Source organism: Elgaria multicarinata, chromosome 5 (assembly GCF_023053635.1).
Source record: "Elgaria multicarinata webbii isolate HBS135686 ecotype San Diego chromosome 5, rElgMul1.1.pri, whole genome shotgun sequence".
In the NCBI taxonomy this organism is placed as follows: domain Eukaryota; kingdom Metazoa; phylum Chordata; class Lepidosauria; order Squamata; family Anguidae; genus Elgaria; species Elgaria multicarinata.
The window spans coordinates 8,098,251-8,126,071 of NC_086175.1; the positions used below are offsets into that span (position 1 = coordinate 8,098,251).

Sequence of the window (27,821 nt, forward strand, 5' to 3'; positions counted from 1 at the left end):
AAGAATCCAGAACTCCTCCTTTAAATACTGAATTAGCCTACAGCAGCTCTGTAATACATCTACTAGAATCCTTAAGCTTCCATTAACAATGGAATATGCACTGCTACTTATAATATTTTCTTCAACGTTTTGGTCCTTCAGGAAGTTACACATCTACCTGAGGGCAAGGTGAAACTGATAAGCCGTAGGGGAAGAGAAAAAGACAATGGTTACGTATATGAGAAGTTACTGGATGAAATCAAAAAGAGAAGATAACTGTGTTGGCTAAAAGAGCAATTCAAAACTCCATATCATCACAATACCTCTATTAGGCTAATTCAAAGGTCACAAAACACACTATTCTGCAGCAGATGCTCCAAGATAGCCCCTGCAATGCAAAGTGCTTCACCTTCAGCCAAGTGACAGCTCCAAGAACAATGTCCGTCTGAATCTAAACTGTTCTTTCTGCCATGTCTCGTAGGCCTGTCACCTTCTGCATGCCCTGAGGGGTTGTTGTTTATTCGGTCAGTCACTTCCGACTATTCGTGACTTCATGGACCAGCCACCCTTAGCTCCCCCAAGGTCAAGTCTGTCACCTCCAGAATATCATCCATCCATCTTGCCCTGAGGGGTATTGCATCCCAAAAGCTCAACAGAAGTTCCCAGCTATCAGGAGACCATCTCCTGCCATTACGCCCCTTAATGAAACATTAGTCAATCATCCCAGATTATTAGCAAGTGAGCAACCCTAACAGGTTTGAATATACTTCTATGTCCCACAGAAGCATTAGCTTTTGAGCCTATCCTGGGTCTCTCCCTCCCTTTCTGACCCCCTTGGACCTATATGTCAATACTGCAGCAAGTGCCCACGTAGGGACGGGGTTCCTGGAATCAGCAGAGATGGCACAGAAATGCAGGTGCCAGGTGCCCCCATCATATGACCTCTTGCAGCAGTTGTGCAAGGGCATGTGGATCAGGCTGTTAAAAGTTCTAACAAAATTCCTGTCAAGCATGGCTCTTTGAATTCAGGTTCCTGAGCAGATTCAGTGCGTTTAAGCCAAAGCAAAACCTACTTAATGAAGGGTTTGGAGAAAGATAGATGCTTAACTTGGCAAGCAAAATAATTCATGGTTAGCACTACTTATTTCTTTTCCAGATTTAGCAGTCAAACCTCAAGTGTTCCACTTAAATATAGCACAGTCTCTTAACCAGTTCATTACTACACAAGTAAACCAGGGTGGGATGCAGAGCAGAGAGAAAGGAGAAACCCTCAGACTTTCCCTTTACAAGACGGAAGAGATGAATGTCCAACTATTTCTAAACAATGCATTTGTTCTAGAAGACACACATTATTCCTTGGCTTTACAGCAGCAGATCTGCCTGCATCTGGCATAAAGTTATAGTAAGTGTTGTAGTATTGACACTGCAGTCTGCAAACTCCATCCCAAAGACTTGTTTGCTAGTTACAATAAGGCCCTTTCTACACCTAAGGATTATCCCAGGAAAATGGAGGGATCGTTCCTGCCTGCTCCCGGGATCCCCTGTGTGTCATTTGGATGCACAGGGACAGGGCCGGTGCTACCATAGAGGCCACTCAGGCGGCCACCTAGAGCGCCAAGCTAAGAAGGGCGCAGCGCAGCACTCATGCGTGTTGGCTGTGAGCTGGCCAGAGGATTCAGCTGGGCCTGGGCAGGTGAGATGGTGCCCTGTGCCCATCCAGCTGAAGCAAAGCCAGGGACGCTGGGGTGGGGTGGGGGCTCCACGTTTGGACTTCCACCAGGAAGCTGCCCTGGAGGGCGACTTCCTGGTGGAAGTCCGAACGTGGAGCCGCCCCCCCACCCCAGCATCCCTGGCTTCCCTTCAGCTGGATGGGCGCAAGGCGCCATCTTGCCTGCCAAAGTGAAGCCAGGGACGTTGGGATGGGCGGCTCCACGTTTGGACTTCCGGAACGTGAATGGGATGCATGGTGACTTTGAGTGAATGCATGTGTTCATGTGTGTGTGTGTGTTTGTTTGGAGTGAGCGATGCTGAGTGTGTGTGCACACACGTGTGAGTTGGGGGGGGGATGATTTGGAGGTGATATTCCTATTAAATAATGCATTTTAGACCCATAGACGTTCCTTTCCAATTTGTTTGCTATAATTGTCATGATGTATTTCTTGCACTTTAAAATAAATTTAGCAGTTTCAAGTTTTGTGCTTCTTATTTCTTCCAGGAAACATATGTTCTTCAAAATCAAAGTTGGCATTTTTTGGGGGGGGTGAGGGGAGGTGAAAGTAGCTCACCTTGCCTAGGGCGCAAAATAGTCTGGCACCGGCCCTGCACAGGGACGATCCTGGGAAGATCCCAGGGGGAAAAGGCAGGTGTAGAAACGGCCTAAGTTTTCATATTAGGACATTTGGGTGGGGTTTTCAAATGCTCCCAGAAATAACAGCAAATAGCACTAATTCTTACAGGAGGAAACAGAAGGTAGATCATGGCTACTGGCCAATTTCTGATGGACCTCGTAGCACAAGGATTCTTGCCAAGAATATTGGACTCTGTAGTTTGGTTTGTTCAAGCAAGACACTTCTTATGTTAACACAGTTTAGAAACAAGGAAGAGTCTTGTGGAAACTTAACGAATAACAAAAATATTATGGCATAAGCTTCTGTGGTCTAGACTCCCACTTCATCTTCAGAAGTGGGAGCAGGTGGGGGGATGTAAGCACTGAGAGCAAATGGCAATGAAATTCAAATGGTACATTATGTGACTATACAGTATGCAAAATAAGTAGAGGTGCCAGCAGGATATTCTGGGTCTAGTATGCTGGTACGTGGATGGAGCCCTTGTTATATGTTTATACCTCGTAATAACTATAGCAATGTTATCAACACAGGTCAAACAGTCACTTCCAAAAAGGATTTGAGCCTCTGACATGAATACATATTTAAGTGTTTATACCATCTGAAACCACCCATCCAGAAGAGTTCCTCTATTCTTTTCCTCAGGGATAGGAAAGCAATTAATCACTTCCTTCCCATCCAATATTGCTGCTGCTACAATCAATATAATACACACATACCACACACGCTCAACTTCATTTCCCTAAAACAAACAAAACCAGCATGCCAAGAGATTGAACAACAACACTGGACTACATTACAGGGCTGTCATTCACTACCTTCTCAGTCTTCACTCCACTCCCAGCAATATGAATATAACAACACAGGGCTACTTTGCAGGGCTGACATAACCCATACTCTCAGCCTCAGTGCTGTCCCTGCTATATCATGGATATGCTAATGATGGATTTTATTGTCATTGATATCATATTTTAAATATCTACAAACTCAGGGTGGGGGAAATAATTATGCTTCTCTGGGCAACAATCAGTTCTCCACCAGGAAAGACCAAAATACAGTTTAAAAACAAACCAGGAAGTACCTTCTCCAAACAATGGGGACATGTTTCACTCTAAATAGTTTTCTATAGCACAGCTTCCCTAAACAATCACATCTGTGATCTCACTCATTGGCTAAAAACAATGAAAGGCAGGAGCAGGCTCATTTCTCACTAAGCAATTGGGTCAGAATGATGCCTGTACATTTTGATTTGTATTTCTCTTTCCACAGGGGCTAGAGTCTTTCTTTCTTTCTTTCTTTCTTTCTTTCTTTCTTTCTTTCTTTCTTTCTTCCTTTCTTTCTCAGAGCCTGGGCAGGGTACCACAGATTCACCTCTTGGCGGGTCTGATAAGAAGCCCTACATCAATAATTTCTGAGATCATAATCATCCTAGCATTGCTAAGTTAATTAACAGCATTGCTTAGTTAATTAATTACAGCATTGCGAAGTCAATTAATTAAACCATTGTCTTTATTCATGGCGTAATCCTTGTATCTCCAATGTGACAATTGTGGCAGCCATCTCTCTTGGCACCCATCTGACTCACTGCCCATTCCGCCTAGGGTGACCATATGAAAAGGAGGACGGGGCTTCTGTATCTTTAACAGTTGAACAGAAAAGGGAATTTCAACAGGTATCATTTGTATGCATGCAGAACCTGGTAAAATTCCCTCTTTATCACAACAGTTAAAACTGCAGGAGCCCTTCCCTGTTGACCAGATACAAAAGAGGGCAGGGCTCCTATAGCTTTAACTATTGTGTTGAAGAGAGAATTTCACCAGGTGCTGCATTCACACAAATGTCACCTGCTGAAATTCCCTTTTCAATGCTCTTTGTAAAGATACAGGAGCCCTGTCCTCCTTTTCATACTAATTCGTCCTAATTATTTCGTCCTAAGAATTTCGTCCTAATTCTCCCCCTTTTTATTTATTTAAGTTTGTTTTTTAAATGTTATTCTAATTGGGAGGCTGGTATCATGGAAAGTGAAGTTCCACTGACAAGGACTGTCTTTATTTGGTTTCAAAGGAGTAGTTTTGTGTTTTGAAGCTCAGACCTCACCCTCAGCCTTGAACCTAGGTTCTTGAGCAAGTGTTTTGTAGCCAACCATTCCCACCATGGCAGCCATATTATTATTATTCTGCCTTTTGTCCAATGCTGGGCCTCAAGGTGGCATTACAAAATTTAAAACACATGCATTTAAAACATATAAACAGAGATAAACAAAAGTTAAAACTACATTAAACATATTCCAATATTAAAACATGTTATGAATAGACAAGTCCTGCAGCAGCCATTTTGTGAAAGCACCCATAATATTCTTCTAAATTCTAAATATTCTCACTGACCCAAAAGGGATGGATATCTTGCTAATCACTAATCGCAACAGCACTTTCAAATAGCATCCAAATACCAAGCCTCTGTATGTCTACTCAGAAGTAAGCAGGGCAATATTCTGCACGTCTACTCAGAAGTAAGCAAGACTGCATCGCTCAGCAGCTTCTTCCCCAGGCCCCATCCACTCTCCCCTGCAGGGGAAAAGCTCTTATCTCTGATCAGCAGCTGATGGGATACATGAGCTTTTCCCTGCTGGGAGGTGTGGGGCAGCCTTTGGGTAATATCTGGCCTGAAGGCTGGAGGTTCCCCATCATGCCCTGATGAACAGAATCAAATGTCTTAAGTTCTATTTCAGAGGTTTCACGCTGAAGTCTCCCTTTGAAACTTCTTTGATGGAGCACACTTCTTAGATGTGCCTAAACATTGCTGAGAATGCATTTTAAAATTTACAAAGCAAGACCACAATCAGAGGCCCATGGGGAGTCTAGTTTCTATATAAAAATGTAAATAATGTAATCTTTCTTTCTTTCTTTCTTTCTTTCTTACATTTTTAATCTGCCCAATAACAAATAGTCTCTTGGTGGATTACAAATAGTTAAGAGAATAAAATACCAACAGTTAAAAGAATTTAGAAAAAAAACAGCACAACTGAAGTCAGCCCAGCCTAGAGTGACCATGTGAAAAGGAGGACAGGGCTCCTGTATCTTTAACAGTTGTATAGAAAAGAAAATTTCAGCAGTTGTCATTTGTATATATGGGGAACCTGGGGAAATTCCCTCTTCATCACACCAGTTAAAGCTGCAGGTGCCCTGCCCTCTTTTAAATCTGGTCACTCTGGTATAGCTCCTGCAGCTTTCACTGTTGCGATGAAGAGGGAATTTCACCAGGTTCTCCATATATACAAAGGACACCTGCTGAAATTCCCTTTTCTATGCAACTGTTAAAGATACAGGAGCCTGGTCCTCCTTTCCATAGGGTCACCCTAGCCCAGCCTGACTTACTGCCCCATGATCAAGAAGTATAATCAGAGCCTTTACTCTATTTCTCATCCAAGAATGCAGATTAAGTAAAGCCCAGTTTTCAATCTATTCTAGGGCCTTTATGAGGAAGAAAGTGGTAGATTTTTAAATAGGACACATAATTTTATAGTTTGCAATCTTATGCACAATTATTAGAGAGTAAGCCACACTGAATGCAGTGGAAACATGATTCTGAGTCTACCTGTTACAATATTTTCTTATTTCAATACAGCTATATAGCAGGCAAAACCACTTCATGCAGCACCAGAGAAAGTAAAAATATTAGGAGCAATTCACAACAAGTTCTCCTTAATGCATTACCCTTCAACCAGAGGCATTTTCCTGAGGCATATCTACATTAGAGAGTGCAGTTCACTTATTACTACATCACCATTTTCCATGAAAAATGGAATCAAAACAAGAGATGCAAGCAAGCCCGGAGGAGGGTAACGTACTCTTGTTGCTCAACTCTTTACTGTCATGTAGGGATGCATATATGAGATTCAATTGCAGTGTACATTGACAACCAGTGTCAAAATACTCCAGTTTAGTCTGTGCTATGGAATACCTATTGACAGTATCAGGATCATTTATTAACTGCTCAGATAAAAGACCATAGGAGAAATATTTTTAATCAGCATTTTAAAAAATGCATGTAGCTTACCCCAAAGCTTAAATTAGTATGATCAACTAGCCTTCAGATATACAAAACTAAACCAGTCTACCAAGGGCTAAGCCAGGGGTCTCCAATGTTGCACTCGCAGGCAGCACCTCCAGAGGTGCACATGAAGGGGTCCCCAATGTGGCAACCACAGACCCAATGTGGTGCCCACAGGAGAGGTAGATGTCAAAGCAGTGAGCCACTGCTTAGGCATTTTGTGGTGGTGCCCACAGCAGTTTCTCAAATTCCCAAATGAGCCCACAAGTCCAAAAAGGTTAGGAACCCCTCGGCTAAACTCTCTTTATCCCAATAGATGTAGGACCTTCACCAAAAGATGCCACTAGCTGGACCATAAGGGAAACTGGGCGAAGGAAGATAGATGCTTTTGAACTGTGGTGTTGGAGGAAAATTCTGAGAGTGCCGTGGACTGCAAGAAGATCAAACCAGTCCATACTCCAGGAAATAAAGCCAGACTGCTCACTTGAGGGAATGGTATTAAAGGCAAAACTGAAGTACTTTGGCCACATAATGAGAAGACAGGATACCCTGGAGAAGAGGCTGATGCTAGGGAAAGTGGAAGGCAAAAGGAAGAGGGGGCAACCAAGGGCAAGATGGATGGATGATATTCTGGAGGGGACAGACTTGACCTTGGGGGAGCTAGGGGTGGCAATGGCCGACAGAAAGCTCTGGCGTGGGCTGGTCCATGAAGTCACGAAGAGTCGGAAGCGACTGAATGAATAAACAACAAAAGCTGGGCAAGGTAAACCCACTTCCATTCCTGTATCACAAATAAAAAAGACAGGTTGCTTACCTGTAACTGTAGTTCTTCGAGTGGTCATCTGTGCAGTCACACATATGGGCTCTGCACCTGCGCAGGGCCAGCTTCGGAAACTTCTCTAGCTGAAAGTCTTTTAGGCGGGGACCCCTCCCTCACCGTCCACTGAGCATGCTCAGGGGTTCCCGCCTAATCCCCTCAGTTCTTGAAACCGCCTAAACAGTCTCACTGAGGTGAACCACCAGGTAATAAAAAAATGACACCATAGTGGGGACGGTGGGAGGGTTGTGTGACTGCACAGATGACCACTCGAAGAACTACAGTTACAGGTAAGCAACCTGTCTTTCTTCTTCGTGGTCTCTGTGCATCACACATATGGGCGAATAGGTGGGTGGTGTCAGGTGATGGATGAAAATTCAACGGATTGCCGATAAGACGGCACGCCCCAAAGCACAGTCTCTACGCGCTCTGATGTCCAGACGGTAGTGACTGGCAAAAGTCAGAGGTGTCGACCAGGTATCCGCTTTGCAGAGGTCCGGTATGGCAATACCTCTTTCAAAAGCTGTAGCAGTGGCCCCTCCTCTGGTGGAGTGAGAGCACACTTTCCCCTTCAGCGGGGGGCCAGCAAGTTCATAGGCTAATTTAATAGTCTGAAAAAACCCAAGCAGATATTCTCTGCGGAGACGCTTGGAGTCCCTTTTGTTTGACCCATAACAAACAAAAAATCTTAGGGATCTCCGGAGAGTCACTGTTCTGTCCAGCGTATGTAGTGTTGACTCAAGAAGAGTTGTCGGAGCAAGGAAAAAGCTTGGCAGAGTAAAATCCTGTCCAAGGTGAAAGGAGAAACAACCTTTGGAAAAAAGCTGGGTCCGGTCTAAGGACCACTTTGTCGGCATGAAAACCCGTATAAGGTGAGTCCATACGGAGTGCCACTAACTCTGATGCACGTCTAGCAGACGTTATGGCAACAAGGAATGCCACCTTAAAAGTCGGTAAACGCAAATCTGTCTTTGCCAACGGTTCGAAAGGCTTGGCAGACAGTGCTTTGCGCACCACAGAAAAGCTCCATTCCGGAACAAAGGAATGAAGGGGTGGAACTGTATCTTTCATCCCTTTCATAAAGCGCTTAACCAGTGGATGAGTGAAGACCGAACAGCCCTAAATCCATAAATGTGAGGCAGAATCGCTGCCAGATAAACTCTAAGTGAGGAAACTTAAGGACTCTTTTAACAAGGAAAAAGGGAAAGTGAGGATGGTGGAAATAGGCTCTGAAAGGGGTTTCTCATTCCTGCTTAGTGCAAAGGAGGAGTGAGCTTCCCATTTGGTAGCATATGACTTTCTAGTCGCTTGTTTCTTAGCTGCTAGAATTATGTCCCATATATCAGGGGGTAAGGATTGACAGTCTAACATTGTGGTTTCTACTACGAGGTCCAGAGAGCTCAATAAATTGAGGATTACTCCCACTGCCTTCGATAGCATCCTCTTCTAAGATGCCACTAGAAGCCAGTTGTCTAAATATAGGTAGACTTTCACCCTGTGTAGGCAATGAACTGCCATATATTTTGCAAACATTCGGTGGGCTGTGCTTAGGTCCATAGACGCACCCAAACTGGGACATATCAGTACCTATGATAAACCCAAGGTACCTCTGGCGAGTGTTCTGAATGGCTATATGGAAGTATGCATACTTATGTGTATGGGGCAAAACCTACTCCTTTCTTGAGGAGCAGCATTAAGAAGGACAGTGTGTCATCTGTAATTTGCTGGTTCTGATGCAGGAAACGAGATGAGCAATGAGATTGAACAATCCTTCACCATCGGATGGGAGGTCCCCAATCTAGTTCACAGAGTGAGACCTGCTAAGCATAGGTATGCATGCAAAGCGCAAGAGCGCGCACCATCACTCTCAACTCACAGTGAAGTGACGGGTCATGTAAAGTTGCTGACAAGAGGAAAAGTTGGATCTGGACATCATAACTAGATAGTGTATGACTCTGGGGCCCAAAGCAGATGAATATGTTCTGAAAACTCCCCTTGGGGCTAACTGAACTAATATATAGAATTGGAACACGGGTGCATAAAGAAAAAACCCCATGTCCATTACTGCACTTTAAAGATTCTGCACTTTCCAATGTCAGAGCCATCAAAGAAGGGCCCTTCCAGGAATTTTTAACTGTCAGAAGCAGTGCTGGGAGGAAAAATATCGACACTGGAGTTGGCTTCTCAGTACATACAGCATGAGACACAAAATCCTGCACTTTATTTTCCTAGTTATGTGTCTCAATACCAAGCCTGGTCATCCTCAATGACCGGGAAGTGGTATAAGTCCTCCAAAGGAGGTTCTGCCCTGTGTAGGTGATGCAGAAGAGACCGACTGATGGTCCTCAAAGGATTGAAGGGAATCAGGTCTATTCTTATGCTCTAACTCATCTTCCCCAAGTTGATCTCCTGATGTCCCATGGAATGGGGGTGGAATGGGGAAGAGCTAAGTAATTGTGCTGACGCATTGTGGCTGTAACAGCTGAGCCCTGTGTATCGGTCGCAATGACAGTGATCACGGTTGTACGTATCCCCATCACGGTACTAAAGCCAGTATCCATGCTTGTATGGTATTCTCAGGAGACGTGGCCCGTTTAACATTGTATGCCCTCCTCTTCCAAGGAGTGGGAGAACCCCAAGAATGATGACATCAGACATCATGGTAATAAAACGCTCTCCATTGAAAGCAAAGCACTCAGAGCGTAGAGACTCTGGAATGGGGATCTTGAAATAGGTGGTTAGCTTGCAAGGTATACACTGCCTGATGTGGTGGACAGATGTCCATTGGGTTTGGAGGGGAGAGATATTACATCTCACCCTCTGACATTGAAGCTGCATGCGAGATGCCCTCTTGGTATCAAGAGTCTCAGCGTTTGTACCAAAGAGCTATTAACGTTATTGTTATGTTATTGTCATTTTCAGTACCAAAAATTTCAACCTTGGTACCAAAAAAGCCAGTTATGTTCATTGCCAGTGTCAGCATAGAGAACTCCAGCATCTGCATTGTAGACAGTATCGATAGCCTTCGGTATCGACCGGCGGTTGCTGGTGAGGCGTGTGTCGGTATCGATAGCCTTCGGTATCAACCGGCATTTGCTGGGGCACTTGTTGGTACCGACGTCCATCGGTATCGCTGGGCTGTGGTTCCTCTCGGTACCGAGGGGAACTGGGACCCCGATCAAGTACGGTATTATCCAGGGAGGAACCTCTAATTTCGCCTTCCGAAATCGATGCTCTTACACTGGGATCATCTGTCGGTACCGTGATGATCTGCAGCGGAGAAAGTATCGGTGAGCCGATACTGTGCCCTGCCTGGGGCGGAGAATTTGATACCGGTGGTGCGGATGGTGTCGCCCATCTCGGTATCGAAAATGGTCTCAGTAGCGATAGCCTCGGTATCGGGCTTATCAGTTCCGGAGGAGACCTTTGCAATGAAAGGCTCGACATCGGGCTCCTGTGCCCTGTCGGATGCCTCGGTACCGAAGTGCTTGGTACCGGGCTCCTCGGTACCGATGAAGTCGGTTTCAACGGTTTTTTCTTCCCATTTTCCGTCTTAAGTTTGCTCTTTTCTTTCTGGGGTTGTCAGCCCCAGAATGCTCTCTCACTCTCTTAGAAATCTTCTTTGCCGCTTTTGTTGATGCGGCTGAAAGGAGCAAGGGGGAACCGATAAGGCTTCACTCCGCGCGGGAGGAGGTTGGGGCATAGACTCCATTATAATAGATTTGGAGTGTCGAGATCCTCTCGGTACCTCCACTGCCTCCAACGCCTTTTTTCAGAACAACGCCCAAAGGCGGTCTGATTGGTTTTTTCTCGCTTGCCTCGAGAATTTTAGACAAAACACACAAGATTCCACAATGTGTTTCCCCCAAGCAAAGCAAAAAAAGGGAATGTCCGTCGGTTAGCGTGATCTTCAGCCCGCAAACGGGGCACTTCTTGAAGAGGCCTTGATGTGCCATAAGCCACAAGGCTAACTAACAACAAACGAATTCTTTTTATATATAATAACAAAATAGAAAAGATTAGAAAACTGGAGAGAAAAGAGAAGAAGGAAAATAGAATATTTTCAGCTGAGGTAAAGTATACCACACACGAGAAGTCTCCACAAGCTGTTGACCCTACAGGCGGTTGAAGAGAACTGAGGGGATTAGGCGGGAACCCCTGAGCATGCTCAGTGGATGGTGGGGGAGGGTTCCCGCCTAAAAGACATTCAGCTAGAGAAGTTTTAATTTTTGTGAACCGCCCAGAGAGCTCCGGCTATTGGGCGGTATAGAAATGTAATAAATAAATAAATAAATAAGTTTCCGAAGCTGGCCCTGCGCAGGCGCAGAGCCCATATGTGTGATGCACAGAGACCACGAAGAAGAACTTGACTGAATGCTTATGTTCAGTATCTCCATCCAGGAATTCAGGAAACACTGATTGAAACCTTCCATCCTCAGAAGTCAATTTAAAGTGTCACAATACCTCCATAATTTACACTCATCTGTAAATATCTTATATCATTGAGAAAATTACAGAGAACTGCCAGATCATGTCTCACTTTATCTTCTACTCTAGATTCAATTAAGTTCTTGGCAGTAAGAAATGTATCAAATTCTACCAAAGATTTACTGGCAATACAAGAGTCAACCTTAGTTTATTGAAAAGTTCTTTAAAACTGTGCTGGCTGTTGACTTCTATAAGATGCATACTATATGTCCTAGTAGCTAGCAGTATTTTCCCTTATTCTGTTCTTAGGGCTGCTGCAGGAAAACTATCTGGCAAATCTAATATCATGAAGGAAAGAACTCTAGAGTGTGTATGTTATAACTGCGGAGAGATCCTAGAGGACTACATTCCCTGTTTATCTCTAATAAAGATCACACAAAATCAACAAGAGAGTCTCAATTATACATTTTCTAGACCCCAATTGACAGGGATCTGGAAAATTTGTTTCAGAATCTTGACATTCCCCACATGATTATTGTGTTGAAATACAATGAGATGGGTCTAAAATCGTTCAAACTATAAATGGTTTAGTTCAAAATAGGACAGTGATATGGTTAATGGGGACTGGGTGATGTGATTATATGATGACAGTACTGCTACAAGTCTGTTTCTGGTCCTGATTCAAAGTGCTGATATTAATATTCAAACTGTAAAGGCTTTTGGGCAAGGTTACCTGAAAGATCATCTCTTCCCATATACAGCTGCCTGGGTTCTAGGTTCATCTTCAGCAGCCCTTCTCTGGAAGCCCCCATCAAACGAAGTGACACGTGAAGTTACTGAAAGCGACTTTTCTGTTGTGGAACCCTGGTTGTAGAATGAGCTTCCACAACCCAGGCATTCTAGTTTTTCAGTTTTTGTTTTAAATCTGGTACTGTATTTTAAATATTTGCATTGCTGCTAGGTTCTATTTGGTTATTATTTTTATTTTATACCAATGCATGCTCAGATACTAACTACAAACAAGGACTGTGTGTAATAGCTTTGACTGACACCTGTACTGATAAGAAGACCCAGAATGTTCTTACTTGACACCTCCTGGTTTAGGGAAATCACAACAATAGCAGAAATAATGGCCTCAATTTTAACACAGATGCACCAATGGGAAACATACCAACCCTTTAATGGGTAGGATACTATACTCACTAGATAAGATTTCCAGATAAACTCCCAGAGACATGCCAAAATAAAGCGGGGTAAAATGTGGGACATGAGGACAACTCATTTCTGTTGTGTCCTATCACTGTTGTGTCCCCCCCTCTGACCAGAACAAGAGCATAAAAAGTACATGCAGTGAGGCTGACAGACAATTGACAGGTATCTTTCCTGTCTTGTCCTTGCTCTCAGTTTCGTCTGCTTCTGATCTTCACTGAACCTTCAGACCAAGGGACCTGGATAACTATGGACGAATTAACTGTAATGTCTCACTTTAGTTTCTATTCTGAGCTATTAACGTTCCAGACTTCACCTTTTACATGCTGAGAGTAACATAGTAATGCTATAGCTTAGGTTTTCCACATTTAAGTAGTGTGCAGGAAGAACTTTTAAGTGGACATTAAATTATTTAGCACATTTAAGCTTAGCTTTGAAATGCAAGTAGAATGCAGGAGCACATTATGCCACATTATTCAAGCAACAACGCTACCAGCCCAATTAGCTATCCTGTTTGTTACGTTTTGTCAACTGCAATCCTTTTTGTTAATGTCAAATTTATGTTACATTTTTTTACTCACTGTTGCTAATGTAATATAATGTAACAAAAGCGTCAGAATTATGCTCAAGGAACTACCATTCTGATTAAGAAGATTACAACATCTAATAAAGTATTTCATACATTTCAATCAAATTCCAAATCTGCAGCAATACTTGCCTATTTGAACTTGGCTTGGTTAGCAATTGGAATGTCTCAAACCCAATTGGTATAGGTTCTGAAGCTAAACAGAACAAAACTAACAATGAGGATCCCCACTTCCCAATTTTGCTAAAATCCTGTGAGACATCTAACATCACACAGAATTACACTTTGAGTTGAACGCCTTTTCAGAAATTACCATCTCACCACAGAATCCATAAGTCTTTCACTTTTTCACATCAATGGCCTTCCGTTTCCAATGCCAACATGCTGCTTTGACATGTTTACATACACAGAAACAGACACATACCAATCTGGCTGGCACACGTTAGGCATTTCCAGATGAATTTCTTAGGTGTTAGCGGCACTGGGATCAGTAAAACCACACAGAAACTATGCCAATTTCAATTTGTTGTGCAAATCATACACAACTTGTCTCTTCTGGAGATGTTGCTACTCCACATTAGGTTTGGTGCCAAGCCATTCTTCCAGCAGCACAGGGCGTGTGTGTGTGTGTGTGTGTGTGTGTGTGTGTGTGCGTGTGTGTGTGTGTGTGTCAGGGAGAAGCTTCTGTCTGGGAGCAACCCAATGCACTCTGATTCCCATTCAGGAACTGGTAGGAAGAGACTCAAATAAACTAGCAGCTAAGAATTTCAACATGTAGTGTGAATGTATCTTCTAAAATGTATAAACTTTAAAAATCTTCTAGATTTCCCATTTATCTTTCACAACAGGACTTCAGTGTATAATTTCATAGCATTCAAAGAAAAGTGCACAGGTTGGTAGAGGGGGGAGGCAAGAGCTACTACCACACTAAGACAGCACACAGCAGAGCAGCTTCGCTAGCAAGAGGACCCACCCCATTGCCAAGCAACTTCTCGCTGACTTTTGGGGCTGGGTAAATACCTGCTTGTTTATTCGCTGATGTTTTTAAAGTTGTGTTGTATTGTTTTATGCTGGCAAGATGTTGGCATGTGCCTCAGAAAATATTTGGACAACCTGGAGGGGCAGTTTGGGATGACCCCATTAGTGTAGTCATGATCATATATAGTGTTGGGGGGGGGGGCAAACATGCTATTTGAGAAGAAGAGTGATTAGACATCTTATGCTTCCCTCGCCTTCTGGTTTTCCACTCTAACCGGATTGTTCCCAGTAGACCTACCAGCTTGCCTTGCCCTGGGGGCCTCCCTGAATGCCAGGCTGATCAAAAATAAAATTGCTCCCATTCATGATTTCACTGTGGACGAAGGGACTACAATTGTGTATTATCAATATCTTGGAGAAGGTAGTCTTTCCTAGCTATGCTCTTCTGTGTACTTGGTGCACCACCGCCATAGGCTTGAGGCTTGGGAGGGGGCCACGGTTGCTGTTGTCCATAGGAATCACCTCTCTCTCTGTAGGCTACCTGTCCATTTGAGTACCAAAACTGAGTGACTAAGGATTTTGCTAGTCTTGGATTTGGGGTTGAGGATTCCCAGAATTATTGTTCTGGGGGAACTCAGTGTTTTTACTGGCTCCCTCAAATCTGGGGCTGCTTTGGACTTCATATACACTATACTAATCATGGGGTTGCCCTAACATTCATTTATTTATTTATTTATTACATTTCTATACCGCCCAATAGCCGGAGCTCTCTGGGCGGTTCACAAAACATTGGCCCAATCTATGTAGCAAGACAGTCTACAAACTGGAGGATGGTGATCAGAAAGTGGGGAATTTAATATCTACTGAGGTTAAGAATTTTCCCTCTTCAATGGTGGTGGAGCTTTGCTATGGACCAGCCCTGGAGACTAATAGATTCTGATGAATTTTGGAGGGCCCGGAGTGTTCTGTTGGTCACTCTGTGGGATGTGGAGATTGCCTGGGCAGTTGGCACAGTTACCTCCAAGTGCCCTCTCCCTCTGAGCAGAGCTGGGCCAGCACAGCTGATCAAGAGCCAAGGCATATGAAAGTGGACAGGGAGAGGTTTTTCTCCCTCTCTTATACTACTAGAACCTGGGATCATTCACCGAAGCTGATTGGTGGGAGATTCAGGACAGAGGAGCAAAGGGGCTTTGAAATGCTTGGCTTCAATGCATGTGAGGATTCCACAAGTCTCTGTGAGCCAGGTATGGCGCCTCCTCAGGCCAGAATCTCCAACCCCCTTACCATCTGCAGGAGCAGGTGGGGAGGGCTCTGGGGAGGGGCAACCAATCCCTATGCAGAAAGCAATTATGGACAGGCAATGCTTGGCACACACTAAAGGAAAGCACTGCATCAACTAAACCAGACTGCAGTCACATTCCATTTTCAATCACAATATTTCCCCTAGAGTGAGAGTGGCAGTGAGCTGAACGAATCAGACACTGTTTTGGAGACATATAGCCAATAAAAGCCCTGCAGCAGTGGGGGGCAGATCTTGAACTGCTCCAGTGCTATCATTGGCTGTGCACACCCCAAAATTAGGGAGCTGATTGGTTCAGCTTGCTGCTTCTCACACTAAGGAAAACATTGTGATTTGAAATAGGCTGTAATCCAGACTGGCCAATGCAGCACTTTCCTTTACTGAATGCCTTCTGTGGCTATTATTGCTGCTGCCTGCCTGGAGGCCGTTTAGTGCCCTGGATCTCTTGGTGACCTAGACAAACTCCCTAGAATTAACCCTGTTCCTACCTATAATTGCCACCTCTGCTTCCAAAGATAGCAGAGACAGAGGATCCCCAAGTTGCAAACTTGGTCTTTCAGAAGGAGTACAACTGCATTGAGAACTGGTTATATACCTCTATCCAGATTGGCCTACTTCCCTAGGCACTACGTTTCTTTCTTGTCTGGGTGAAATTTCAGTTAGATCATGTTCACTGATCCCAAAACTGCCTCAGCACTTGTTCAAGAGTTCCATAGCCCCCCTGGGATTACTAGATGGGTAGAACTGATGTGTCACCCACCAATAGTTTCATGCAGATGTTAAAAAGCATCCTGTGCCAAGAAAGGGGAAGTGTTCCTTTCATATAGCTTGTCTGCATTGGGAGTTGCAGTGGTCCCACTCCTTGGATGGTTAGTTCCAGAAGGTGGTACCGAGGAATTAATGCTTTACTCCTTACACTAGAAGGTTCCAGAGGGCCCTGTTTTAACACAAGTCTCCAATCTTTTGGGGTCAGGACGCACATTTAGAATTTTGAAAGAGTGTTGAAAGTGTTCTCACAAAATGACCACCCAAAGCAACAAACAAACCAGCTAACACAAACCGTGCACATTGAAAAAAGGTACACCCACCCGACACACAGGCAAACAGCCCTCTTGGCCCTCCATGCTGCAGGTCACATATTTCTTCTTTTTGTGTGATCCGCAACAGGGACACATGGGATACAGCTGGATAATATATGGTCACAGGCAATATTGATTGGGGTCCGTGGAATCAGCTACCTAGGGAGGTTGTGGGCTCTCCCACACTAGAGGCATTCAAGAGGCAGCTGGACAACCATCTGTCGGGGATGCTTTAGGGTGGATTCCTGCATTGAGCAGGGGGTTGGACTCGATGGCCTTGTAGGCCCCTTCCAACTCTGCTATTCTATGATTCTATGATTTACACAGCCGTATTCCCAAAAGCCACCTCAGTAGCAATAAATGCTTTATTGGAAGGAAGAATCACAATTTACCTGCAACAGGATATGGCGATTTTAGCTCTGACAAATTGCAATATGATCATAACAGCAACACTACGATTATTTTTAAATAAGAAAAACAGCACTACCTTGAGGGAAGATGCCTGGGTGACCTTCAACTAGTCACTTCCTCTCAGCTTAACCAAGCTTATAAAGTTGTTGCAAGGATAAAATGGAGGGGGTTGAAAGACTCATGTACATTGCCCTGAACTTCTTGGCAGAAGGACTGGATAAAAATACATAAAATAAATACAATTATATATAATCACAATTACTAGATTTGTCCTGAGGGGCTTCAAATGAAACTGAAATTTGAGTGTTGCAAGGATAAACAGCAAAACCAACTTATCTCACACATACAGCTGTTTCTAGTATATGCAAATTATTCAATATTTGCTATTAACAGCAGTAATAAAGGCTACTAATTACATTTCTCCCTCTGATATGCTGTAAAAACGCACACCCCTATTTGATACCAATAAATGTGGCACTGAAACAAAAGAGCACTTTTAAAATATATATTTGTGTCTGTCTGTCTGTCTGTCTGTCCCTCTCTCTCTCTCTCTCTCTCTCTCTCTCTCTCTCTCATATTATATTGTTCTCTTAACTGGGTAGTTCATCACAAGCACTGAAGGAAACAGAAGTTTCAGTGCTGGCTTGTGTGACAGAGGAGATGTGCACACCGATGTTGCCATTAAATCTAGTGCTGACCTGGCTTGGCCCTCTGGAACCAAACATCATAGGACGCTGAGTTGGTGAGAAGGGAAGACACAAAGAAGGGAAGGTTTTGCATCAAGACTCTTAGTACCAGTTATCCATTGGAAACTGCTGAGGATTATTACACTCTCTCATTCTCAAAGAAGAGAAAGAGCTAAGCCTTAGGCTGGTAGAGCGCTTTGCTGGCATGTAGCTAAGCATAAGTAGAGAGACCAGAAGAAGCTCATGTGAGTTTGCAGGATGTCAGAGGAAAGTATTTGCAAGGAGGCTTACTGTTCCTTCCAATAAAAGTTGTTTACAGAGAAAATAGCATCAAGCAAAGGTTGTTGTTTTTTTGCTGCAGTTGCTGCCGTTTTGCGTTTTTGGAACGCGCCCCCTCACAGCCTGGCTTCTCCCACACTGACATTTTGCATAAGTGTTACCAAGGAAACTGTGAGATCATGAATTTGGCATCAGAATTTCACTGAAGGGATAAGAGGGAAAGAATTTAGATTCAAAGAGGAGGAGCCTATGTTTGAACAGGAATAGTTTCCCCCCAGTTGCAAACATAGTAAAGAGTCATAAAAGACAAAGGAGGACAAGTGGACAAGTTGTGGCATCTGTGCATTTCCCCAGAATAAAGACCCTTTCTATGAATCCTGCTGTGCCTTTCAGATTTCACTACAAAAGGTCATCATCAGGGGTGGGGAACATGGGTGTGTTTTGCCTTTTTTCTAAAACGCCATTACAGAAAGCAACAAGAGAAAGAAGCTAAGGCATGGACGTAGAAGCTACCATTCTCTTCAAATCTGATGAAGATGTAAACACACACAAGATACGCCATCCCGTATTGCAGTTCTGGGCTCCTTACAATTATCTACTTTCCTTAGGAGCCTAACACCATATTCAACTATTCCAATCTGCCAATTTCATAGAGGTGGCTTTAGTTTGGACTTAGCTATCACTTCTGTGTTTTCCCCAGTGCTGGATCATATCTAAGACACCATCACACAGGTGTACACACACTGCATTCCTGTGATGCCAGGACCACTATGTAAATTAGAACAAATTTATTTTTGTTACATTCATATCCTGTCTTTCATCTAAGGATGTACATGACCTTCCTCCTCTCCATTTCATCCCCACAACAACCCTGTGAGGTAGGTTAGGCTGAGAGACAGTGACTGGCTCAGAGTCACATAGTGAACTTCATGGCTGAATTGGGACTAGATCCTTGGTATCCAGAGTCCCAGTCCATCACTCTAATCATGATACTACGTTGGCTGTCAATATGGCAACAAGGGAGAGGGCCTTCTCAGTGGTGGCCCACCAATTATGGAATGATCTCCCCAACGAGGCCTGCCTGGCGCAAACATTGTTATATTTTTGGCGCCAGGTCAGGACTTTTCTTTGTGTTTTTAATTGACCCCAGATCTATATTTAGGCCTGGCTGCGAGTTCACAATTGTTTTAAATATATATTGTTCATGCATTGTGTCTGTTGTCTGCTTTTTTGGTTTTAAATTTGGTATATCGATTTTTAAATTTCAATGTTTTAATGTTTGTAATCTGTCCAGAGAGCTATGCCTATGGGGTGGTATATAAAATAATAATAATTAATCATCATCATCATCACATACAATATGTACAAATCTACTTATTTTACATGTTTGCCACCTGCATGATTTAATGTGGCAATACTTCAAGCTATGTAAAATCTGTTTGGTGTTTTTTTGTTTTAGAATTTTGTTGCTCTTGCAAACAATGTTCTTATTGCAAACAAAAGGGAAGGTAGTAAGACAAAGAAACTTTTCTGAGCAGAATCTGCAAGAGAAGGACAGGCAGGCTGGCAGGCAGGGCAATTTATGTCTTTCTCCAGATATTGCCTGCAGGGTTCCAAACGTCATTCTATAACTACAAGAGCTTGAAGCTTATTTTAAAATGCAAAATTCAGCATTAGTTATTTGATTATACCATTCTCTATGCAAAAATAACCAAACAAAAAGAAAAATATGTGTATAGCAGATCTATATATTACTTTTCAGCTAGAGTCCTGAAAGTGGCTTAGAATGCAATGGTTATATTAAGAGCCACCCACTCCAAATAAGTCAATCGGCTCCACTGGAGTAGGAGCTGCCATCTTCTGCAGGGCAGTTGGTGGTAGATGGCCCTGGGGCAGGGGGAGTCTAGTTGGAGCAGGAGGAGGGGGTCCAATATCTTCTTTGCTAGCCTCCCTCATCCTCCTGTTCCTTCCCTTACAGCCCTGGCAACAGATGGCCCTGTTTAATGGGAGGGAGGGGGCATTCCAGCTGGAGGTGGGTCTGACATCTTCTTTGACTATCTCCATCATACTAGAGTTTGGAGCACACTTGAAGTTTACAGCTACGTCCTGAAGCAACTGCTACAACAGCTCCCTATTCTGGAGCTCTTTCCAAAAGTACTGTGGCTCCCAACAGGGTAAATTAATATACTCGAAAATTGTCATGGTGCTGGGGATTTCTTGCTTCCCTTTTCAGCAAAAGAGGAATGTAATGCTGTGGAGCATATTCCTCAAGTAGTAGATCAGGGTTACCCACTGTTTCCTCATTCAGTCATGGAGAGTTACAGCACACTCTATGCATGTCTACTGGGAAGTAAACTGCTCGAGATCAATGGGGCTTACTCCCAGGTAAGTGGGTATAGGATTGCAGGGTAGAAGAGACAGCACACTGGTTGCCACATGAGGAAGGGGTTTGTAGACCAGTTTCCACATAGATATATTTTATTATTATTATTATCAATTTATATCCTGCCTATATACAAAATACTCTAGGTGGCATACAAAGTTAAAAACACTACATTTTAGGATTGCTACATTAAAAATAAATACTGTAGAAGTACCAAATGCCTCTCTACAGAATGTCTCTGATCAAAGAAATAAATACTGAGGCTATCGCATCTTATTTTATTTCACTTTTACAACGGAGAGACCCAAACAATGGATGAACTAAACTGAAGATGGAAAGTGCAGACCTTCAGCAAACACAGCTTTCTGAGGCACATTTCTGATTAGAACCACTTTAGAATTAGATCTCCCATAGGCACATTTTTAATGACACAAGACGTGCCATGATAAATACTGCCAGCACGGAAAGTATGGGCAAAGACATGCAAAACAAAGCTGTGTTTTTGTTTCTGGTAGGTGGGGATGTCTGCGTCTCAGCCAGGTAAAAATAACTTTGAGAAGCATTCCTTTCTCAAGAACAAGTTGTGTAAACAAGCAGCCTGCTCAAGGCAGTCTCTTGCCCTAGGCAAACATTTCAGAGCAAATCAGTTCATAAACGATACACTTGAACTAGAGTCCAAATCCTAGCTCTGCCATGGGTGGCACTGGGCAGCTTGCTATCAGAGAGTGCATCTGACAAAAAAAAAATTAAATTCTTGAATCGAATAAAAACAGATGAGAGATACAAAAAGGAAAAGTCTAGCAAGCAGCATGATGCAAAAGAACAGACAGCGAAGCAGCAGAAAAAGGCCAGATGCTGCCAGATTTGAGCCATGTCAGAACGAACAAGCTATATACACCTCCTCTGGCACAGCTATATTAGTGAAGTGATACAAGGTCAGTGTCTCCCAACAAAAACCCGATTATACACAGATAGAGTAAGCACCTTGGGTGTGCTGCACTAAAGGCTAAGGACCAACGTTAAATTCAAGACACATATGATCATCCGCACTGGGCCTCTATTTGTCAGTCTAAACTGGACTGTGGGCCTGGGAACTGTACCTGACACTCAAAACAATCTCTGACTAATAATCCTGCTCTGGACACTGTCCTATCTCCAGTGCTGGCTCTGGGTTTTGGAGGGGCCCTGGGCAAGACAATAGGCTTCCTTGCTCAGGGCCTGGGCAAATTTGCCCACCACTGATAGCTTGGTGCGAGGCCTGGGCTCCCTGCTGTGCATGCAGATGACGCACAGGGGATCCTGGGGTCAGGCTGGGCTGCGGAAAGTCTAGCTGGTTCCACGGCTTTTCCCGGCTGCTTGCTTACTCACAAGTAGCTAGGAGAAGCCACGTACAGGGCACAGCGCTCCATAGGAGCGCTGTGCCCATCGGGCCGGGGACGAGGGAATCACAGAGGGGGGAGTGATGGGGGCCAGGGGGAAAAGAGCGGACCCGGCAGGAGAGATGGAAGGGGAGAGCGGAGCCAGGGAGGGGGGAGATCGCAGCCGGGGTGGTGGTGGAGGGGGCATAGGACATGGCGAGCGGGGGCGGCAAGTGGATGGGCCAGTGGGTGAGCGGGTGGCGAGTGAGCGGATGGGCAGGCAAGCGGGCAGGTCGGGCGAGCGAGTGGGGGGCGAGCGAGCAAGCGGGCGAGGGAAGGACATCAGACATTGGGGGGGAAATCAGGGGCAGGGGGAGCGGGGAACCCTCTTTTTTTTAAAAAAAAAGACCTACCTTTTCGTTGGTGCGCTTCTGTGCACATGGCCCCTTTAACTTTTTTTAAAAAATGGAGGACGTGACAGGGCTTTCCTTTCCCCATCGCATCTGACGTCTGGATAGGCGCGACAGCCCGTGCTAATTGTAGCACGGGCTCGCTGTGCCTGAAGGCCGGATTCAAAGGTAGGTCTAGCAAGGCCCTCAGTGAGTCCACCTTCTCACCACCATTGTCACCAGCTGCTGTCGCTTCTCCTCCCCTTTTTTAACTTGACTTCCACTTGCTTCCCAGACAGACAGAAAGCCAGTGAGCTAGGAGGCAGTGGCATCTATTGCTCCTTCTTCCGTCACACCACCGCTGTTGGCTGGACTAGAGCAAGAGACAGGTGAACAAGAAGGTTGCAACGGTGAGGAGGAGGAGGAGGAACAACTCCAGGGGGCTCTTGTCAGTGGGCCCTGGACAGGTCCCAACCATGCCTACCCTTGATGTCAGCTCTGCCTATCTCAAATAAACAGTGCTGCAGACTAAAGATATTAAAAGTTTTTAAATTTTGTATACTTTTAATGTTTACCATTTTTAATTGTTGTAAACCGCCCAGAGAGCTTCGGCTGTGGGGCGGTATATAAATGTAATAAAATAAATAAATAAATAAATAAAAGAAATAAAAGTGATTGGAAACTGCGCCTCATCCTAGGGGATTAAAGGAGTCAGTGCTAGCTTCTTGCTACATGACTACCTGGAACCAACAGTACTGAACAATGGATTTCAAACTTTATACATGGGCTGGGACCCTATCTAACATACACACACCATCTTTGTAATGGATATGATAGGGATATTTTTCTATATTTTGTCTTCTCTAGTTATGCCAATATTGGAAACTGAAAACAAGTCCTGTTTAAAAAGGGGAAGAGGGAGAGAATTAGCAAAGGGTGCCACGTTTCTCACTCTCAGAGTCACTGATGCCACTGCAGTCACTGACACTTGCACTGCTCCGCCGCTTCATCCGCTCCAGGTGCTCTTCATATTGGAAGTGGCGCTCGTTTATGGGAGATGAGAAGTCTTCAATCACTGCGTCAAACTCACAGAGCACCTCAGCCAGCTCTCCACCTTCGTCTAGCATATCTGCATAGAAAGAGTGATCAGCTGTTCCACAAATTTGCCCACCACTGATGGATATCACAGGGCTGGGAGGAAGAACAGACATTCAGAACAAAATTTCCCAGCAATGTATGCAACTGGCTGCTTAAGCTACTACAACCATAAACATGTGAACTGAGTAGTTCTTTCTCCAATTGTACAAAGGGATTTCTAGGAAGCTCTGAGCTTCATCCCACATACCTGTTTCCCTCAAATTATCCCCTACAGCGCTAAACTGTCAGCATTGTTGTTGCTAAATCACACCCTGGGCGGCAGCACTCCTAAGATCTTTTGCAAAGGGTTTAAGGGGGGAAACGTAAAAAAAATCATAAAATCAACGGATGACCCAATCCAATTCAAATGTGGTATGTTTAAAGCTCTCCTTGATATCTATTACTGTGCCAATTTTGATGTCTTTATCTTTAAAGGTTACACAGATGTAAGCATGTGTTTAATTTTTCTTTAAACATATCGGATCCTGCTCCTGCGCCCCCAGTGGCCGCTCGGAAAACAACAAATGATTAGCTCAAAAACTAGTAGCAAAATAGGGCGGGGCTTTTCCCTTTATAGCACAATTAAAGCAGGATGCATGGGAGTACTTCACAGTCAAAGCAGATTATAAATTGGAAAACTTCAGAGTCCTTTGCACGCAATACTGCAGTGATTGCACAGTATAACGCTGGTGTGATAAAGCAATCTATGTGTGACAAACTGTCATTTTTGTGTCTTTTTATTTTCTGTTCTCCTGTATCTTTAAAAGCAGCCCAACATGCAAAAAACAACGACAGATTAAGCTTTTCTTGTCATTCTTATATTTTAGGCCAAGAAAATAAAACCTTCAGTTCTAGTCCCCAACCTCTTTGTAAGGGGGAGGACTGGGTGGCGTCAACGCAACTCCAGATTTTCTTGGATCAAACTGATTGATTGGATGCTTTCCAAACTGGGTTTGAGGTCTGAAACAGCCCTGGTCACTATAGTGGGACCAGGAGGTACCATTATGCAGTGGTTCAAGTCCTATCTGGTTGAACATTTCCAGAAGACGGTGCTAGGGGATTACTGCTTCTCCCCCTGGCCAACGACCTATGCATAAGAAGTGCCCTGATGCTGGATTAGACCAAGGGTCCATCTAGTCCGAGCCTCGTGTGGCGCAGAGCGGTAAAGCAGCAGTTTCTGCAGCCGAAACTCTCCCCACGGCCTGAGTTCGATCCCAGTGGAAGCTGGTTTCAGGCAGCCGGCTCGGGTCGACTCAGCCTTCCATCCTCCCGAGGTCGGTAAAATGAGTACCCAGTTAGCTGGGGGAAAGGGAATAACGGCCGGGGAAGGCAACGGCAAACCACCCCGCTATAAGGCCTGCCAAGAAAATGTCAGCGAAAGCTGGCGTCCCTCCAAGAGTCAGTAATGACTCAGTGCTTGCACGAGAGGTTCCTTTCTTTTCCTTCCATCTAGTCCAGCACTCTGTTCACACAGTGGCCAACCAGCCATCAGCCAGGGACCAACAAGCAGGACATGGTGCAACAGCACCCTCCCACCCATGTTCCCCAGCAACTGGTGCACACAGGCTTACTGCCTCGGATACTGGAGATAACACACAACCAACAGGGCTAGTAGCCATTGATAGCCTTCGCCTCCAGGAATTTATCCAACTCCCTTTTAAAGCCATCCAAATTGATGGCCATCACTACATCTTCTCAGGGCTCTGTTTTATCCCCTTTGCTTTATAACATCTACATGAAATAACAGGGACAGGTGATCCAGGGATTTGTGGTTGGGTCTCATCAGTATACTGATCATACCCAGCTCTGTCTCTCTTTTTCAATTGATGCCAAGGAAGTTGTGGAAGTCCTGAGCTAGAGATGTAAATTTGCCAGAAATTTTGAAGCCATAGAAAAAAACTGTTTTTCCCCAGAAAAAAATGGAAATTTTCCACACACAAAATGAAAAAAATGCAATATTAGTACTTTTAACAGATTGAAAGTCACTTTGTTACTTTAGGAACAAAAAATGTGATTATGTCCAAGTTGGTTTGGCATAAAATTATCAGATTTGGTATATTAAAAGTACAGCGTATTCAAACAATTGCTACAAATTGAATTTACTTCTTAAATTTTTTTGGGTTTTTTGTAACAAATGGAGCTACACGCTCCTGAACTGTAAGGAACCTCTTTGGGTTTGCCAGTTTATGAGCAGGCAAAAAATATTTTAAAAAATCAACAACAGAAGAAACCATCAACATTAGTAACAAAGAAAATTATTTATGTCTTAAACATTTTATTCATCATGCTAAAAATAAAATAAAATTCCATAATCCATTTTTCTTCGTTTTTTCCATTTGGGGGGGACGGACAAAAAAAAGCTTCAGAAAAAAAAGGGGGATTTCCCCCACCCGAAATTTTCTGAGCCTTCATAGCTCTATCCTGGATGTGGACTGAGGCTCATTCTTGACAATGCATAGGACCTGATGGTCAGCAGACAATCTGGATGGGGTTGCACTCCTACTGAAGTTTCAGGTGCATAGCTTTGGGGTGTTTGGACCCAGTATTGCTCCTGGATGCTCAGGTAGTGGCTATGGTCTGGATTATCTTTGTCAAGGCTTGGCAGGTATGTCAGTTGCATCCCTTCCTAGAGAAAATAGATCTGGCCACACTAACACACACCTTAGTCAGTTCCCATTTAGACTACTGCAATCCATTCTACATGGAGCTGCCCTTGGAAAGCATTTGGAAACTGCAGTTGGTGCAAAAGCCTGCAGCAAGATTGCTTTCTGATGTGCATTTTATAGACCACAATACATAGGCCTTACATCACTTGTGCTGGCATCTAAACTGTTTCTGGGCCCAATTCAAGGTGCTGATTCTTATCCATAAAACCCTAAACGGATTTATAGGTAAGAACCTAAAAGAGCACCTCCACCCATATGAAGGTGCCTATCGTTTACAATCTTCACCTGAGGCCCTATCGTATGTCTCATCACTGATAGAGGAGGCTCAGCTCAGCTAGTGGGGAGACAGAACAGGTTATTTTCTGTGGCAGCACCCTGATTATGGAACTCCTTCCCTACGGAGGGTAGATTAGACCCATTCACTGCTCAGTTTCCTGTGGCCAGTAAAGACATTCCTGAACTGCTTAGCATTTGATCATCTGTAATTAGGGGCTGAAGCTGGTTTTACTCTTTTGAAGGTTTTGCTGTTCTGTTTTTAATTTATTTTGTTGTTTATTTTTTAATGTTTGTTTTGTACACAGTCTTGAGGGCCTTATGCCCAAAAGGTGGTCTATAAAAATAGTAATAAATAGTAATATAAAAGTCAGGGGCAGTGAAGAAGCAGGTTGGCCTAGTGACAAATTTTCAAGTTCTTCAAAACTCTTCGTCAAGCTGGATTCTAAGCAAAGCAAGAAAGGAGGTGAGGGAAAAGCTGGCATGATGCTGAAAGCCACAAACAGTGGGAGCACAGAATGTTTGGAGAAGCAACCACTGCAAACTCTAGGAATCCAACTGTATTCATATTACATGATACTTATTTCATTATTTGTTTTTTCCCTTAAAACAATTACATGGCAAATGTTCATATGTTACAAAGATTGGTGGGTTTTTTAAAATAAGAACTGGCTGTAATCATTAATTAGCCACTGAAGATGTAGTTAAATATTGTAGGCTATTTGAATCCTTTACCACAGAGGGCCAAAAATGTAGCATTCTGGGAATTAGCCACATTTTATTACTACAAGGCGCAACATACAAAAAAGCCTGTTGATCCAGTTCATACAAAACAACACCCCACATTTCAGAGATGAAAATAGGGACACTTGTACCTCAACTCTAATCCCAAGGATCACTGCAGGTGCCCCCAAACTCCAACTATTACACAAGGTAAACGGCTTTTCTATGACTTGTGCTCATTTATTCTGCAATAGCAAGTCCTCCAAAGGCTTCTAAAATAGCATGTGAGTTGATCTTAATTTCTTTTAAACAAACAAAACTGAAGTTCAAGATATTTAATAGAATGTTCAGTCTCACAATGACTGTGGATGCATACAGAAGAGCTGCACCATTGTGCATCCATGTGCAAGAAGTCACATGCATGTGCACTAGAGAGTCAAGATGTTATCTCTCCCCCCCCCATTTAACTTCTAGGGAACTGGGTGGGGGGCAGGGGTTGAAACCTTGAAACCAGCAATTCTAGGAACTCACACCAGAAAACTATTTTTTTTAATGTATTCCCCAAATTTCTAACAGACAAGATAGGGACAATTTACAGAGATGGACTGGGAAAAGGGGTGGACAAAGGTGAAGGTGAGTCAAAGGTACACAGCAGGTCAAACTTTGGCCTTAGCTAGACCCAAGGTTTATCCCAGGATCATCTCGGGGGTCATCCACAGGATATCCTGGGAGCAGGCAGGGATGA

The 27,821-nt window shown here is 43.8% G+C and overlaps 2 protein-coding genes across 2 annotated transcripts in view; both read right to left on the bottom strand.

Moving 5' to 3' along the window:
• NAA16 (N-alpha-acetyltransferase 16, NatA auxiliary subunit) overlaps positions 1 to 27,821 on the bottom strand; it is a 439,249-nt gene that overhangs the window by 334,827 nt on the left and 76,601 nt on the right. The window lies entirely within an intron of this gene.
• RGCC (regulator of cell cycle) overlaps positions 1 to 27,821 on the bottom strand; it is a 34,016-nt gene that overhangs the window by 5,092 nt on the left and 1,103 nt on the right. Inside the window, exon 2 of the mRNA XM_063127423.1 lies at positions 23,230 to 23,406. Within this exon, the coding sequence (XP_062983493.1) occupies positions 23,230 to 23,404 (175 nt within the window). The 5' untranslated portion in view covers positions 23,405 to 23,406. The remainder of the gene's footprint in view (positions 1 to 23,229; positions 23,407 to 27,821) is intronic.